Source organism: Triturus cristatus, chromosome 2_1, assembly GCF_964204655.1.
Source record: "Triturus cristatus chromosome 2_1, aTriCri1.1, whole genome shotgun sequence".
Classification (NCBI taxonomy): Eukaryota; Metazoa; Chordata; class Amphibia; order Caudata; family Salamandridae; genus Triturus; species Triturus cristatus.
The window spans coordinates 92,743,108-92,760,968 of record NC_140581.1 but is presented as its reverse complement, the minus strand read 5'-3'; the positions used below and the strand labels follow the sequence as shown (position 1 = coordinate 92,760,968).

The 17,861-nt window shown below is 46.6% G+C and overlaps 1 protein-coding gene across 2 annotated transcripts in view; it reads right to left on the bottom strand.

Moving 5' to 3' along the window:
- FANCG (FA complementation group G) overlaps positions 1-17,861 on the bottom strand; it is a 249,449-nt gene that overhangs the window by 56,028 nt on the left and 175,560 nt on the right. For both annotated transcript variants that reach the window (XM_085628171.1, XM_085628180.1), the window contains 2 exons: positions 17,288-17,670; positions 14,670-14,710 (listed from right to left, as the gene is read on the bottom strand). In XM_085628171.1, coding sequence (XP_085484297.1) covers positions 14,670-14,710; positions 17,288-17,670 — 424 coding nt within the window. The remainder of the gene's footprint in view (positions 1-14,669; positions 14,711-17,287; positions 17,671-17,861) is intronic.

Here is a 17,861-nt window from a genome sequence, read left to right as displayed (position 1 = left end):
TCTGAAATGTAGTAGCGAGATCCATAACTTGTGCCTACCACTGTTAGTACAGAGTTTTGCACGTCGGATTTAAGCATCCAATGTGGCTTGTCCATATTCCTACCTATATGAGCACTATTGTAAGTCCTCTTGTTAAAAAAAAGATTGCTATCAGTATCAATATTCTTTTTGACATATCTGCGTGAGAGCTTTATGTCAGACAGGAGTCTACCTGGAGAACACCCCTGCCTAGCCCCTAGCCCTGATGTCACGTCAAACCTCATGTGCTGATGAGACTTATTTTTCCTGTCCTGAAGGTGCTTTAATTTCTGTCATTTTCCCAAATGAGACAGACAGAATTGTGCCTCAGGCCCTCGCTTTCGTCTATGTTGGTGACCAGGGTGGCTAAAGGAAAACAACAAATACGGAATATGCTGGAAGGAACAGCTTATAACCAGTTCCATGGGCAAAAGTCTCTATTTAAGAGTCCAATAAAGTTTAGTGTTTGCTTTAATTTTGTAGGGAAACGAATCACAGTGAAATTAATTTTCCTTCTTGGTTGGCCCCAGCTCCTTGGCAAACATTTAGAGATAAAACTGGCACTTGTCCGGTTGTGGATTCTTGCTGGCTAGTTTCTGCCCACACCACAATCACAGAACGTGAGGTTTGGCAGAGCGCGCTAATATTGATATGAGGGTCAGGTTTGGGGTGGGGGATTGAGTGTTCCAGGCCATGCTTCCAGGCTACACAGTCTTTGTCCAATTGTAGGTTTCTGGCCAGGTCCCACCTGGACCTGCTGGAACGCATTTAGTTTCAGACATTCCAACAAAAAGTACTTTCTTTGGATAATGGCTCAAAGCCAAATGCAACACTTGGCTTTACAATCAATTCCAGTGGAGGGGGAATCCAAGGAACAGTGCAGGGGACATGTAGGAAGATGGAGGTTAGCTACTTCTGGCTAGTAATAATGCTATGGAGCACACCCCGACTTTAGTGGCTACAACCCCAACATTGACACCACACCTCACATGTTGCACTAGCACACAAAAGCACACATAGAAACATGTCATACTGCACAGCCAATGCTTTTGTTGCTTTTTATACCACCATAGTGAATGAAGAATCTTCTCTGAGGGCGATTCAAGGGGATGAGGGGAACCCCCTTGTTGAGAGGTATCCAAACCACATATATCCATGACTAGAGTATCAGAGTTGAAACCAAAGAGTTCTACCCTCTGGGCAAATCACCAGGCCCTGGGAAGGGGTAGCTCCAAGGGCTCATCTTCAAAACAGGTCTTAACGTTCTCTTTTGCCACTCGGCTGATATCAGCCGGCTTAGAGGATGGCACTGAAATGGGCTCCCATAGTGGCGTGAGTGTCAGCGTTACATGAGGCGTCAAGTGCACAATGCTTTGGAGGGCAAGAGCTTCTTTGGAGGCACTGAGGCCTGAGCATGTGGGGCACAGTCAGGTGGCCTTGGAGCAGCTGAAATAGCATACCGCAGGATCTGGTCCACCATTGAGGAGTGGCCATAACTCTAAGACAGCTGCCCCGAAGAGGTAAAGCAACAGCTATCCGAAAGTCCTTCACTTGTGCAAGGCCATCCAATAGAGTTGGGAACTTAGTTTTCATCTTTTAAAATATTGTACCCAGCTCCAATGACAAGGAAGAACTGGGATTCAGGGAATGGCATTGACATTCCAAATTATCCCAGAAGTGGCACGATTTTCTGAAGCTTTTTGTTGGAAAGATCTCTTGGAGGCTACATGAAAGAACGGGAATATTTGACCTGGTCGCTGATGAAAAGGTGAGGAGCACCAAGGAGGGCTTCGGAATTGCGTTGATGAGGCACAGAAAAACAAGAACGGATGCAAGTCTGCCTGTTGGTACCTTTTATACTTAGATGTATTCACAACGGGGTGGGCAGATTTGTGGCTGAAGCAGCGTGTCACCACCCGGCAATACTGGAGAACTATTGCTGGGAAAAAAGGCTTTTGGATCCAATTTGGCACCTGAAGGATATTCATCAGTTGGGAATCTACATGGAGAAGTACTTATAAGAACAGTTGACAAGCAATCATACCCGGAACTTAGCAAAACAAAAGAGGAGGCTGCGCTAGTACCAACCAAATAAATACAGATGGAAGCTGGGACCTGTGAGGTCATATGAGGCCACAGTGGATGTCTTTCTCAGAGGTGTGGAATTTAACAAAATATCTACTTGTCCACGGGGCAGGCTGCTTCATAAATCTACTTGTATGGTAACAAAATCCACTTGTCCCTTTGGTGCCATGTAGTGCAGCATCTAATTATGGCAGCAATCTCATTATATAAGACCTGGCTATTCGACCAGTAGCGGCAACCCCCCCCCCTCTCCCTCAGCGCCTTGAGACCCTCGCGGGTAAGTAGTGCGCTTTACAAATCTTGTGATTGATTGATTGATATAAGAGCTCTGATATAGCCTCTCTGATTATGCCAGGGCTCATACCATAGTATTGTTTGAATACTTGCAATCCCCTTATGTTGCCACGTTTCCGCAGATCTACATACTGGGTCTGACGGTAGTGTTAAGTAATAGTTCCATAGTCTTGAGTCTGTGCAAACCTACTAACTTGCAAGTTTTAAGGGTTTTCAACAACTCTTCTCTAATCTGTTCCCACACTGAGAAATGTTGACAATTTACTCCTGACAATGGCAGACGTAAACCTTCTTCTAGAGTTGGGAAAAAGGGGTTGGAGGAAAAGTGAACTTGCAAACACTCAGATGTTCGCATGAGCAAATCTACACATGCATTTTTGCTCATGCTAAAATGCAGTTTGCAAATATTTTCTAGGAGTACAATTTCTTGTCCTTCTTGGGAATTCACGAAAGCCGTACAGCTGCACTTAATGCAATGCTTCGCTGTGAGTGACAGCATTCTGCTGTTTCACAAGGAGCATATCGGCACACAAAGTAGTTTTGTTCAGTGCCATTAACTACTGAGGCAGTGTGTGCTTTTTGAGACCAAAAACAACTTTTGCCAATGTTTGGTATAATGGGGAGGACCAGGCAGCTCCCACACCAAAACGGTTTTACAAAAACCATGCTAAAACAAGTCACACATTGACAAAACTAAAAAACTGACCACCAATTTCAGACCTACTGGCTTTGCCAATGCCTGTTTATTTGTGTTCCCCATAATCTTATTGAAACTGGTTACACTGATTTTCCATTATAAATATTTTTGGGAAATACTAGCATGCATCAACACATTACTAAATGATGCTGCAAAGAAATGGTACCTACAATTTTACAGTGGTTTGGCGAAATGTTTTTTTTCCTGTTTTCATTTTTTTCTGAACATTTTATTTTGAAAGCAAAGAATCCTCAATCTTGCTTTCAAGCTTCTGCAAATATATGCATCAAATCAGAGAGATTCTGGGAGCATTATACATAGCTTCATATTGCTAAACTTTGAAAACGTGTGTACACATTTTGTATACTGGAACCACTGTCAGTAGTGCAGCCAGAGCTTACAACATTTACTTATAGCGCTCATCCTAATAATAAACGCTTTCAATTAATGAACCATAAATACAAGGTTGAACAGCATTAACATGTGGACAAAAAAATTCCCTTAACTGAAGGCAAAGCCTTTCCCTGATCCATAATGTGGTACTGAAAACTGGCAGCCAAAGGGTTTGTGATGTAGGGGGTTGGGCCTACTTGTCCCAAGGACAAATTACACATGAAAACTTGTTGCCCTTGACCCCAAACAATATGTCCTGGGTGTCGGGCTATAGGAATTCCACATCCCTGCTTTCTAGTGCTGAGGGAAAGAAGACTCCATTGTACATCTGAGAAGTGAGGATACAGGATAGGAAACGGACTCCTGCCTGGATGACAGTAGGTTCTGTCCAGCTTCTGAGGGCAAACAATATGGGATTGCTTGGGCAATTTAGCCTTTGCTACAGGAATTGGAGAATGAAGCTGGTTGAACTAAAAAGGAACAGAGTTAAATGGTGGTGTGATCAGAAATATATGTCAAGCGAAGCAGCTCAAAAGAGGACGCAGCCATATATCAGCTATCACAGACATGCTCCACAAACTATGAGCAATGATGCAAGGTAACTGAATCAGTAACTAATCCAAAAGCTATAATGAAGGAAAAGGTTTTCACAATATAATAAAAACAGACAACTTTGGCAGACACACGAGGGTGGGAATGTTTTGAAAACCTTTAGCACTAGATTAGGAGCAGAAATATTTTAGAACCTGTCCATCCTTATCTGGTAGAGTATAGAAAATGTAGATTCCTACACCAGAGTTTGAAATGAAAGGGGAAGCAGCACCCCCGGTGAACAAAAAATGATGGTACATTTTATAAATGACCATTATTAAGCGCGATATAAATGCAATTAAATGCAAAAACACAAAACACAGTATCAATGATAAAAACACATTGCCTTGTTGTGAACACAGTTTGACTTCTTTGCACTCATTGAGTCCTGGTTCAGAATCAACACTCAATGTTAATTTAACAGGTTTCCACAGTATATTTAAAACCAGCTACAACAGCAAGATGGTAGTTGTAAGACCTGTCAGCCTTACAGAGGTTTTCCCTCAAACCTTTTGCCTTCACACTCCTATGCTACTGAATTTTTATTTATTGGCTTTAGGACTCTGAGCACTTTAGCACTGCTAACCAGTGCCAAAGTGCTTGCTCTCTCTCCTTTAAACTTGGTAAAATTGGCTTATATCTGCTTGCCATATTTAATTTACTTATAAGTCCCTAGTAAGGTATACCATATACCCAGGGCCTGTAATTTTAATGCTACTATTGGGCCTGCAGCACCTACTGTGCCACCCACTTAAGCAGCCCCTTTAAACATGTCTTACATATGCCACTGGAGCCTGAATGCAGTTTTTAACTGCCAATTCGACTTAGTAATTTAACCTCCTTAATAGCCGTCAACACCCCTTTTTTATTGCACACAAATCAACCCTAAGGTAGGCCCTTGGTAGCCCATAAAGCAGAGTGCATTGTAATAAAAAAATTAGACATGTACTTTTAAGTTTTAAATGTCCTGGAAGTGAAAAACGAATAAATTAAGGGGCGTGGCTCAGATGGCGGTCGAATAGGACGTGTCTGCTCGTCGCTCTGTCCCGCCGCAGGGCCCAAAGCCTTGAACGCTGACTAGCTGAGCCCAGGGAGCGGCCCTGGACCTTTTCTTCACCTGGTACGCACCTATGCCGAAATCTGAGCCGAACTGCGGCGTGGGAGGGCGTCTATCGTTGTGACCGTGACCTGACCCGGCCTTCCCCACTGAGTAGACTGAGCGAGCCGGGCAAAGCAGTTCACGACAGGCCCGGGATGCGATGCCTGTAAACAGGCGGGGCCAGCAACAGTACGAACAGGAAAGAGGCCCGGTGAAAACAGCAGCATAAGACAGCTCTTCCAACAACCGGGAGTGGAAGCCCAGATCTCCACAGCGGAGGATGCCCCAGCGGAGAGACACTTACGGCGGAGCGCGATCACCCCTGCGGAGGAGCTCCGGTTGAGGTTAGTCGCACTCCCAGTGGGACGGGGGCATCTGAAGCAGCCTGATTAAAGGCAGGGGCAGAGGCTCGCGAGTAGAGAGCCACAGGCAGCTGCTCTTTTGGGCGCCGAGGGCCTGATACACTCGGGTGTGTTGTGGAGCCTGGTCTCGACTGACGGAAGAGGGGGTGAGGAGGCGGACTCAACACGGCCAATCGACCATAGTGAGCAGGCCTGAAGGCACAGGCCAGAGTGACTGACGCTGTACAGGGGCAGAAGCACAGATAATCTTCCTCACCCTCCTATATAGACCCACGGCCTACCAGCAGGCACGCCACATCAAGGCCCTGGGGGCAGAGAGGAGGCGGTACTGAGTGGAAACCTACCTAGAACTCACATTGGCCCGCCGGCCCCCACTATTGTCACCCCACCAGTTTTGTGGCTGCGGTAGCCTTTTGCTGTTCCTACAACAGCCACCTCAAGTACCACATGCAGTGCCTCCAGACACACTAAGCCAATCCTCCCATAGGGGGCGAAGCCTCAATAACAACAAGATTGCTTCTGGGAAATTCAGAAAGAGCGCTTAGTGAAGGAGCTCCTACTAAAAACACCCTCCACCGGCACTGAAATAGAGAACCCACCACCGGGGCCATCGACGAATGTGGGAGCAGACGACTCTGAGGCCCCTATCACACGCTCCTTTTGGGAAAAATTGTTCGACTCGCTAAAAGATGACCTACAGAAAATGAAGAGGGAGCTGGCTCAAGAAATTAGAGGTGCGCAAGGATCTTGACTCGCTGGGGGACAGAGTGGACTTGCTAGAAACAAAACACGCTACCAGGGATGAGGAGTAACTACAACAAGAGGTCCTCCGCCTCAGGGACCAACATCTGGATCTACAGTTGTATGCAGAGGACTTGGATAATTGTTCCCACCGGACCAACATATGAATTAGGGGTGCCCCGCATGGAACGAAGGGTCAAGATATTGCTCTGTTTGTGGAGGAACTTTTCCGCTCTATCCTGGGAGCTCCACCAGACCGAAAAATCCAACTCGACCGAACGCACCGGGCTGGCCCGAGAAGGCCACTCCACCCCCCAAGCGGACATACTTACATGTGTCCACGACTTTCAGCTCAAAGAACGAATCTTGCAGAAAGCCAGAGACAATCAACCAGTTGAGTTCCGTGGCCACAGACCCCTACTCTATAAAGATCTTGCCACATCAACGTTGCAAAAAAGGAGAGAGTTCCGTCCGGTCATGCTCCATCTGCGAGCTAAAGAGGTGCCATCCGTTCTGACTAATATTCCGATGGGAAGGAAAGACACACCAGATCCGCTCACTACAGGAAGCTCAGCAGTTATTGAACATGGAGGAAGAAGCACAGGGAGACAATCTACAGCCCGGCAGTGGGGCTGGATGACCAAGAGACCATTGATGGTGGAGAGTGAACCGCTCGCCAACCCGCCTGGGACCAGACTTTGAAACGATCGCCGGGGAGAGAAAGGCGGTGCTGGCCACTTTGGCGGAGGATACTGGCCGCCCTGAATGAGCAGCATGGCGCTGCACCAGGATTAGCTCACGAGGGGTTTGGTCTGGGGCCCGCGGCCCTCTTAATGCGCCCCCTGCCTCTGACAGTGGGGGGAGCCAGTGCGGGGCGGATGGCAGAGCGGACCCTGCTGACATCTCACGCCCTCAGTCATGGGTCTCACCACGCAGGACACTCTACATGTTCAACAGTTATTGTTTTGTAAGTAGTATTCTAAATGGGTTTGGTCCTTCTCTCTGTCCAGACATGCACGTTTTGCACCGAAGGGGTACCGACAAGGCAGCATCACTAGTCCTAGCCCTCCCTAGAGATAACCCCCGCATAGCCCCTGCCATTCTAATCTGCAGATTAAAGTCCTATCGCTATCTCCACAGTATGAGTAGATGACCACACAACTTGGAATAGTCTTACTGAACATGAAGGGCCTCAATAATCCAATTAAAAGATGAGCCATCCTGTTATACCTCTAAAACACAGAGGCACACATATGTCTTCTTCAAGAGACGCATCTACTCCACGGGGACACATTCAGACTTTGTTCCAAAGCATTTCCCCACCAACTCTTCTCATCTCACACTACAAAAACGGTAGGTGTGGCTATTCTTATTTCCTCCAAGTTTACCGGGCGTGTAGGCCCCAAACAGGTAGAACTCAAGGGTAGACTATTGACCTACACAATCCAGATAGGCCATCACACTCTTACAATAGGCTCTGTATATGTGCCAAATGAGGCTAAGGAGGGGTTCTTACGCAAGGCAGTAGCAGAGGTTACTAGATCCCCTGATAGGATTATACTAATCAGGGGTGACCTCAATCTGGCCTTCGACAACAACACGGACAGATCAGCCCAGCGACAGGGGCAGTCCGGAGCCCTCGCAGATGACGGCAAGCGCGTGCTTGCGGACGCAGGACTGGCAGATGTTTGACGAAACCTACACCCCACAGATAGAGAATACACCTTCTACTCCCACTCCCACAAGACTTATGCTAGGATAGATTATTTTCTAGCCACTGAACCTGTGTTGCCCAGGTACAACAGATAAACATTCTGCCTCGTTTGATTTCAGACTAATCGGCAGTGAGCCTGGCACTGGCCCTTTCAGACAACCACCCTTCACCATGGACCTGACGGCTTAGAGACACCATGCTTTACTGCCCAGAAGTTGTAAAACAAGTTACGAAAGCAATAACGGACTACTTAGATATGAATGACAATCCCCAAACTCCTATAGCAATCCTGTGGGACGCCTTGAAGGCAGTTATCAGAGGGAGGTTCATCGCCATTGCCTCATCAGACAATAAGATTCTCCGGGAGAAGAGAGACTTACTTACCCAGAGCGCATACATCAAAGGACAGGCGCTCTCAGGATCTGGCGACAACTGGAGGCCGCCCGTGCCCAACTAGCGGTATTAGATTTATACAGGGCCGAATATGCAGCACGGAGATTGAGGTACAACTTCTACACAGGGGGAGATAGAAGTGGGAGATTGCTTCCTAATAAACTCAGAGTACAGAGACAGGCCTCCGGTGTCTCATCTGTAGTTGGTTCACTTGGGCAGGAACAGACTTCAGATCAGAACATCGCTGAATCTTTCCGCCAATACTACGCGAAGCTCTATGGAGCCCAACAACTCTCTCATGACGCCTCGACCCAGTATCTGTAGGGGGTCAACACTACAAAGCTTCAGCCAGATCAGGCTGAATCACTTGTAGCCCCGATCAGACTAGAGGAGGTTATCACAGCCATCTCCAGGCTGAAACTGCTCAAGTCCCCTGGCCCGGACAGCTTTCCCTCTTTTCTATAAAACGTTTTGCTCCTCGTTGGCTCCTGTGCTGGTGCGAGGGTTCAATTCCATTGGGACTTCATTTGCACTCCCGCGAACCATGCTGGATGCATCAGTAGTGGTGATACCTAAGCCTGGCAAGGATAAACAACACTGCGAGTCCTACAGGCCAATCTCCCTCCTCAATGTAGATTTTAAACTTCACACGGGGATACTTCCACAGCGCCTCTCTCCTATCGGATCTGATAGATCCAGACCAAGCGGGCTTTGTGCCTAACCGCCAGTGCGCTGATAATACAAAACGCTTTTTGCACATTATAGATAATGCCCAACGCTTTGAAACTGAACGCATGATCCTTTCTATAGACACAGAAAAGGCATTTGACAGGGTACATTGGCCATATCTAGAGGTGACCCTGAGACACTATGGCATCCCAGAGAGATTCCGGATATGGATTTTAAGCAGTTACCCTACCCCATCTGCAACTGTCCGGGTGAACGAATACTCTTCAGCCCCCTTTTGTATCCAACAAGGTACTAGGCAGGGATGTCCTCTCTCCCCGTTCCACATGGAGCCAATGGCCCAAAGGATACGTGACAATCCTTTGGTGTCTGGGGTGAACTTTAGAGGGGAGAAACACAAGATCAGCCTGTACGCGGATGATATAGTAGCTACCCTGGAGAATCCCAAAATATCTCTATCTGCCTTCCTGGCAGAATTAGAACTTTTCTCGCAAGCGGCAGGCTTTAGGGTCAACGTCCACATAGCTCAAGCACTTAACCTGTCATTTACCACAGCCACAATAGTGGACTTGAAGCACGATTACTACTTACAATGGGCCAAGGAAGCAATACCCTACCTCGGCACACAACTCGCAGCCAAAACACAACGTACCACTTCGCTCAACTACACTGCACCACTCCAACAAACTCGGGAATGCCTACATAGATGGAGGCCCCTCTCCCTTTCGTGGCTAGGCCGCATTGCAGCGGTTAAGATGACAATCTTACCACAGATTTTATTCCTTTTCCCAGTCCTCCCATTAGAACCCCCGCCCGGAGCGCTACGCTCATTGCAGATAGACTTGGAACACTTTATTTGGCGTGACAAGAGACCTAAACTTCACAGAGAATTATGTTACCGATCCCGAGGAAGGGAGGCCTAGCCATCCCAAACCTGCAGAAGTACTATTGGGCCGTCCAACTAAGAGCGTTTGTGTAGTGGTCACGCCCAGAATCTGAAAAGCATTGGCTTTTCATGGATAGGAGGGTGGTAGGTAGAGCCCTTTGGGGGATTCCCTTCCTTACTAGAGATACCTGCCCCCGTAATCTCTATCTCTCGGATGTCACATGGGCTCCTATGAGGGCATGGGATAGAGTAGCCACGACTCAAATATTAACAACCTTTCTCTCACCTTTGATCACCCATGCTGCTATCACGCTGGGCCAAGCGGCAGAGACCTATAGCCAATGGTCCAGAGAAGGCTGCAGGTCTATCGGCCACTTTTTCGATGCTAATGGCTTGTTGACATTCAAGGATTTCCGCACACAGCAGAACCTCCTGGAGTCTGAACGCTTCCGATACCACCAGATTAGACACTGGATACTGCAAGCGGGGGTACGCTACAAGGCACAGAGACACCTTACTACCAGCACACAGACTCCCGCCTGAATACCAAAATATATAGCTTACTTAGAAAGGCCCTGAAGACTGCTAAATCCCCAGGGCAATAGAGGTGTGAAAGGGAAATCGGGAAAACTCTCTTGGAGAAAGACTGGGCAGATATATACTACAGAGCGCGTCACACAGCTCAAAACGTCAATAGTATAGAAACTGCAACTAAAATAGCTACCTACTGGTACTTAACCCCTCAAAAACTTCACAGAGGTAACCCAGCCCGAGACCCCCTGTGCTGGAGAGCCTGTGGATCACTAGGCACACTAACCCATTTATTATGGGAATGCCCTCACATTTCCAGCTACTGGACACAAGTGCTGGATGATATCGACACACATTTTGATACTCAAATCCCCCGCTTCCCAGCCTATGTGTTATTGGGCCTACCAAACGCCCTTACCTTTCCGCTTAAGACACGCAGAGGTCGACAGATGGCCCTGGCTCTTGTGGCAACCCACCAGAACATCTTGGCCCAATGGGGGACAACTAAGCTCCCTACACATTTGGGATGGTTACACCACTTATGGCAGACTTTGGGGATGGAAAGGATGTCTCTTGCCCTTGTGGCCCAGTCAACCTCCTTTCGAGACCTATAGGGACCATTTTTGGCCATACTTACCTCTGAATTCAGGGAACTAACCTGTCCCAAATATTTGTGCTTACTATGACTCACGAACCCGCCCGTATCGGACACAGCAACCAAACAAACACAACCGGCCTAGGTGCACACAAGAGCCCAATGCCACAAGTGAATAGAGAGAGGACCCTCTTTTCTTTCTTTGGGAGGGAGGAGGGAGTTGTGGGATTTGTAGTAATTTTTTATTTAAGAGCCACCCTGTATGCAGGGCTATTAGATTTGTTTATATAATTGCTGTGATTATTGTTAATAATTTGTCTTGAAATCAATAAAGAAATGTAAACCTAAAAACTAATACATTTGTTTTTTACTACTGTGACGCCTACCTCTTTCATAGGAGAACATGGGGTTGCCTTATTACATTTAATTAGTGCTAACACTTTCACTGGGAACAGGTAGGCATTTCGTATTTGGTGTCTGAGAATTTGTAATTAGACGTCGTATTTAATGCTAAAGTCAGATTTTGAGTTACAATTTTGAAAATGCCACTTTCAGAAAGCTGGCATTATCCGGCCATATTAGGTGCCTGCAGGCTGGTCCTTGGTCACAAGACTGGGTGTAGTTGGCAGTTGGGCTTTTGTTTATTCCTCAGACAGCCACACAATACAGGCTCCAACCACCTTGAACCCGCAACTGGACCCAGCTTGAGTGAGTCCTAACCCCCCAACTGGTGCCCCTCCAGTCCTGAACCCTTGGTGGTGGTGATAAAGGTACCCAGATAGCCAAAATCTAAAACATGGGACTTAATACATTTTGAGCTAAAAACTGCTCTGAGAACCGAGAGGAGACTGGAACCAACCTGCTTGTCTATTCATCCAAGGTACATCATCAGTCAGCCTGACTTTGCAGCAACTTCCGCTACGTTCTTCTTCGCAGCAGCAAGTCCTGTTCAGCGAGATGTATCCGGCTTCATGGAACTCTCATTGGCTATAGCCTCCAGCCTCGTCCCGCTGGAGATTTTCAACTTCCAAAAAAGTGACTAAGTCCAAAACGAAGAAATCTTCACCGCAGTTTCGTCCAGCAGCTCCCCGACGACGACACTCCCTACTCGGACTCCACCAGCAGCCTTGCCACGCTCAATTTTACCTTCTCAGAACTATTTTCTCAGAATTTCGTCTAAGTCCGAAGGTAAGTGCTGACTGGGCCCAATGCACTTTTTGTATCCGAACTGCACTCCATCTCGGTCGGGAATATTTTCCAACTTTGACTCGGTCTCGCACGACTAGATGTCTGCTTTTGGCACTTTGATCTTCTAGGGGCCTATTTATTTACCTTAAACATTAAAAATTCATAACTCCGATTCTACTAACTGGATTTTCGTTGTTTTGGTGTCAAATAATTTATTAAAATGTACTTTTGAGTGGAGGAGTGTGGCTCAATGGTTAGAGCGGCAGACCCTGAAGCAGAGTTCTGGCCAGGGACCAGGGTTCGATTCCCGCCTCGGCGGGGCTCGGGCTCAATTTCCTCGGACCTGTCTATTCTCGCCTCAGTGCCTATTCTAATTACGGGCACCACGCTGCAACTCTGGGCAATAGCTTGCTTAGCCTCCACACCGGCCCAAACAGCGCTAACGATGCCTGGCTTCACCCTGGGGGTGCCCAGGAGTGGACACTTCACAGGGAAAGCCAGGAGGGGTTCCACAGCGGTATGAGTATCAGCGCCAGGAAACCGCAATAGGCGACACCGCAAGGTGGCCGCCTGGTGACAGTGCGCTCTATAAGTACCCTGACATTTACATTTACATTTACTCTATTGCTCTAAATTGGTGTGGGGTTTTTCTTGAGTTGTGTTTTTACGCTATTACGGTTTGTGTGGTGCATAAATACTTTGGGGCTCATTACGATGGCGGTGAACCCGCCATGGGCAGCCTGCCAGTGGCGGGTTCACCGTCATTGTGCTGCCATTCTCAGCCCGCTAGATAAGGATGGCGGGCAGAGCGCTGGTGGACGGAAAGCCCTTCCATCACAGGTCCGACACACCCACCGCTTTGGTAAACATGCCCAATGCGACCTCCACCGTGGCAGTCGCATTGTAATTCCATGGGCGGGACAGCCGCCATATAGGCAGCTGGTCCCAATTCCCGTGAAGATGGCGGACGGACTTAAGTCCATCCGCCATCGTAATGACCCCCTTTATACTTTGCCTCTATGTTAAGCCTGACTCCCTTTGTGCCAAGCTATCAGAGGGTTGAGCACAGGTTAACTTAGTGACTTTTGAGGTTTACTCTGACAGGAATTGTGGCAGTTGCTTGAACAAAGGTAACCCCCCCCCCCCATTAAACCAACAACCTAATTTCTCACAGTAGTTTTGACCTTACCTACCATGATTACCCAAGCATGTCTCAAATCATTGTCAACAACTATGCCGGGGAGAGTAACCACACAAATGAATGTATGAACCCACCACCTTGTCTGCCGTCTAACTTCCTGGAGGAGCAATAGTTGGTACTGGTTTCCCAAGCCCAGCTGCAGAGTTCTCTGGCACTTGTCCTGGGACCAGTGATACGTCTTCAAAAGACTCAGACCTCAAGTAGCTGTTCCCTTCTCAGGGGTTTTGGATGCAGTAGCAGAGAGAATAGGTTCATCTGATCCCATGGACAAACATCAGCTGGATCAAATGTTACTAAATCCTCCCAGCTTCTTTCAGACCTCGCTGTTGGTTAATATTCAGCTCAGGATACTTCCTGGATGCTGTAAGCACAAAACCTGAAGGCTAAGGAGACCTACGTGATCTCAGGTGAAGATGCAGCACGCAACAACAGTGGTGCTGCTCCCTCAAACTTGAGTGCAGCTCCTGAGACAACCCACTAACCCAACGGGCACTGACAGCCCACTCCATGTACTGTTCCAGAAATCAATCCTGGCCTCTTCAGCTGGTTCCCCCACTGATCTAATTCAAAGGATGCCTCCTTGAATCTTTGTCTATTGAAACCAGACACCGCATAGATGGAGATATGGAGGTCGGTATTAGCGACCACAAAGACCTGCACCGGGCAACGTGCTACAATATTTGAGATTCATTATTAAACCATAAACCTGCACCTTATCATCCCCTCTCAGTCTCAGGAGAATGTGTGCACCCAGTATTCTGACAAAACATAAACCCCAAAGTACCTCCAAAGAGCTACAAGACAGCAGTGAACATCACCATGTGAAAGTCATCTAAGGTGGAACCAAGGGACACATTATAGTCTTCATGTCAAACATACTGGCTTTGAAAGGGAACAACATTGGTGGTTTTACAAAGTACCACATTTAGGGTTCCTTCATGAAGTTTTGAAACTGGAATTAGCTTAGATATTAGAGCAAAATTCACTGGCTCCCGGTAACGAAAAGTTTCTTCACCACTATGTTGCAGAAAAGAGCTGGTTCTCACCTCAGAGTTCAATCATTGTTGGACCCTGCCAAGGCCTGTTATGCAAATGGTTTCGACACAGTTTATATGCATCTGTAGCAGCACAATGGAAATGGAAGTAGAACAACTCATACCGCGGACTGTCAAAGCGAAAAGAAAAAAGTCTTACCTGATTTAACAAGCTGGACCTTGAGAAGCAAGTTGATACACCTAGTGAGAAAATGCATTATCACATTATTACGAAATAACAGTCTTGACAATAGGCAGCATATGGAATAAGTGTACAAATTAATGGCATTCACAGATTTAATGGAAAGTAGAAAAATAGTCACTGTGCTGCAAAAAAAGATTCTCCAGAGTTGGAGTATTCCATTGATTCACAAACCATAAAGAACAATTAGTAACCTGTGGCAATGTGTATTCAGAATTGGAATACTCCACTGATTAACAAGCACAGAATGCCAGGATATTTCTGAGAAGTGTGCCCTTAGGAAAGAAGAAAATGGTGCTTTACCGATAACAGTAGATGTGACTTGTGAATAGCACAGCGTGAATTAGCCATGCAAGCTTAGAGCCCCACCAGGCAGCATGTAAGTCAATGAAGGAGATGTTATTTACTTGCAAACACACTTCTCTATTATGTTTTTGTGTATTAAATCCATCAAACATGTGTATATATTTCCACCATTGTGCGGAGCCCAGAATATCTTTTGCAACAGGAATTAATTTTCTCAAAAATGTTGCCTATTTAAAATAATATTCTCTGACTCCGATTAGAACCCAGTCTAGGGGTTTGAAAAACAAAAATATTTCTAAGTGGGTCATGACTGCATTTCTGACTAAATTCATCCCAACGTGTAAAATGAAGAATATTTATGAGCAATGGCCGCCCCGATCTGCTTAAGTGTCTGATTCACATTTTCCTGACCCGGAAGAGGGAGTGATGTAACCTGGAAGCTCCACGCCAAGGGACAATGTCGGATTGTTTTCCCTCCCTCGAGAGGATCCCAGTCTTGTTTCCCTCCATTTGTTGAGATAGAACGTGATCGGGACATGACTCATGGAAGAAAAAAAATTGAAAGTTTGATGAGAAAGCCCACAGTTCCAGCATGCCAATGGGTACGCCGCCCCTTTCTGCAATTAGGTTCTTTAAATAGGGAGGTGCTGAGAATGTCAGATCCAGCGTCTTCGACTGACGCCCATCCTAGGCTTATTTGTCAAAGACACGATAACTTCTGCATGGGAAAGCCTGGTAGCTGCCATATGTTGAAAGCTCTGCCATATGTCCTGTTGAGCGTATTATTTAGTCTGGCACTTGCACGTTTTTTTCCATCGGGTATTATATTTTATGCCTGGGGGATCAATTGACTCTGAGAATGTTCTATGAGACCTGTCCAAAAGTGCTGTAATGCTCACTGGCCCCACTGATGTGGCAAAAGAGAGCACCATCTCCATGAGCCCACTATCTTACTAAGTCTGATTGTAAAGAACTATTCATTATCTGGAGCTGCAGATTTCCTCTCTTATCTCAGCTTCTGGTGTTCTTCTCAGGCCTATAGTGATGGCTGTGAGGCTCCGTCTAAATAAGATGGTGTGTTCCATGAGGCTAGCCATGTAGATGAGAAACAGTAGGTTGCGGAGACTTTAAGGCCCCATATGAGTCTGTTATGATAATTAGTGTTTTCTTTTGGGGCTTAATGGCAGTCCCAACGTCAGTCAACTAGACGCTAGATGGTGATTGGGAGTTGCCCAATGCCGAGACTGTCAGTGGCGAGTGCTTTGACATCTAAGCTCTCAATATTGAGAAAGACCTTGATGGTGATAGGTGCCTCAACAATGAACAAGTTGTTAGCACCACCACGAACGCTGAAACCTATGACTTTTTGTGGTAATGGAGCTGTTTCTGTGAATTGCTCCTTGTCGCACTTACAGTGACCCAGTAAGATCTAAAATCATCGGAAGAGAATGGTGAACAAAATAAACCTTACCAACCCAAAAGGATTTTAAGAATACAAAAATGATGCCAGTGATTGAGAAGAATTGTTCATAGAGCGGTCTGGAGAAGCCTGCAGCCTCAAAGTGCATCTTCCAAACCTTTTGCTTGAGGCACAAAACACTATCTTTCAGGCTGGGAGAAGGTGGTGGCCTGACCATGGGCCATGATAAGTATGTTTAAACGTACCTGCTGCATACTGATCACCGACATAGTTAGCTGGTACGTTTCTCCCAGTATTAAGCTGCTAATTTTCTATTTATGTCAGTGTAATCACTCAATCAGTTCTTCATTCATGCCACATTATCTACAAATGGAAGACAAGCCCACCGACACACATCCAACATACTCGCATTTCACTCCAAGCCGGAACCTAAGAGTTGGCTATGACTTTCTTTTCTAAACCCATGTTGAAGTTTAACGATAACCCACATGCATGTTCCCAGATATAATTGCTACCTGGTATTGAAAGTCAGCAAAACTTAGTAACTTGTAGGACTATTTTTTTTTATGGTTGTAAGCTTCAGACAAGGACATTCTGGACAAGCAAGGTGTCCACAGACACATCTATCTCACACTATTACAACACTATGGAAAGGCTTTATGGCCAATATATATAAAAAAACAAGGTATCTACGTTTTAATATTACAATCCCAACAATATTCTGTGGCATGCATAGTGCATTATCCAACACACACAGGTGATAAAGATCATTATTAACATGGGATCCCGAGTATCTCTCATTTCACATTGTATCCATTAGTCACAGAAATTGCTGAACCTTGATCATCACCTGCTGAACTGTTCGATAGATTCCTTGCCATCTTGCAGTCGCGCCAGCGCCTTTCCCTGGAATAGATGCGCTGCTGATGCCCACAGGATGCAGTGGAGGCTCTCCCTCTTCTCCTGGCAAATGCCAGGAAGGTCTTGCAGGTGAGGCGAGTGAAGACCATCTGTTGAGCTGCTTGGGGTCTGCCCAGGTGCTCCTTCAGGGCTCTGCGTCTCTGAGTGCAGCTCAATATCCAGCCTTTCCGGAATCAGGTCTTTGGTTTTGTCAATAACCTCTTCACAGACAGTCAGGGCATCCTGGAATCTCTTCTGCTGCAGAAGGGCAGAAGCAGCCTCAAGGTAGACCTCAGGGATTCGAGGGAACGAGGAGAGACTGTTCATGAACACCTGAGGGAGGAATAGGAACACGTGAAGCAGTGTGATGTTTTTAGGCAAACAGAAGAACACGATCTGTAGAGCACGTCAAAAGGGAAGAGCAATGAGCAGTCTAAGATCTGGAGACTGGAGTCCAGGACTGGGTTAACTTTAGTAGGAAGTTTTTGATGTACTTGGTAGTTTTTTTCAAGCGTGAACCAGAC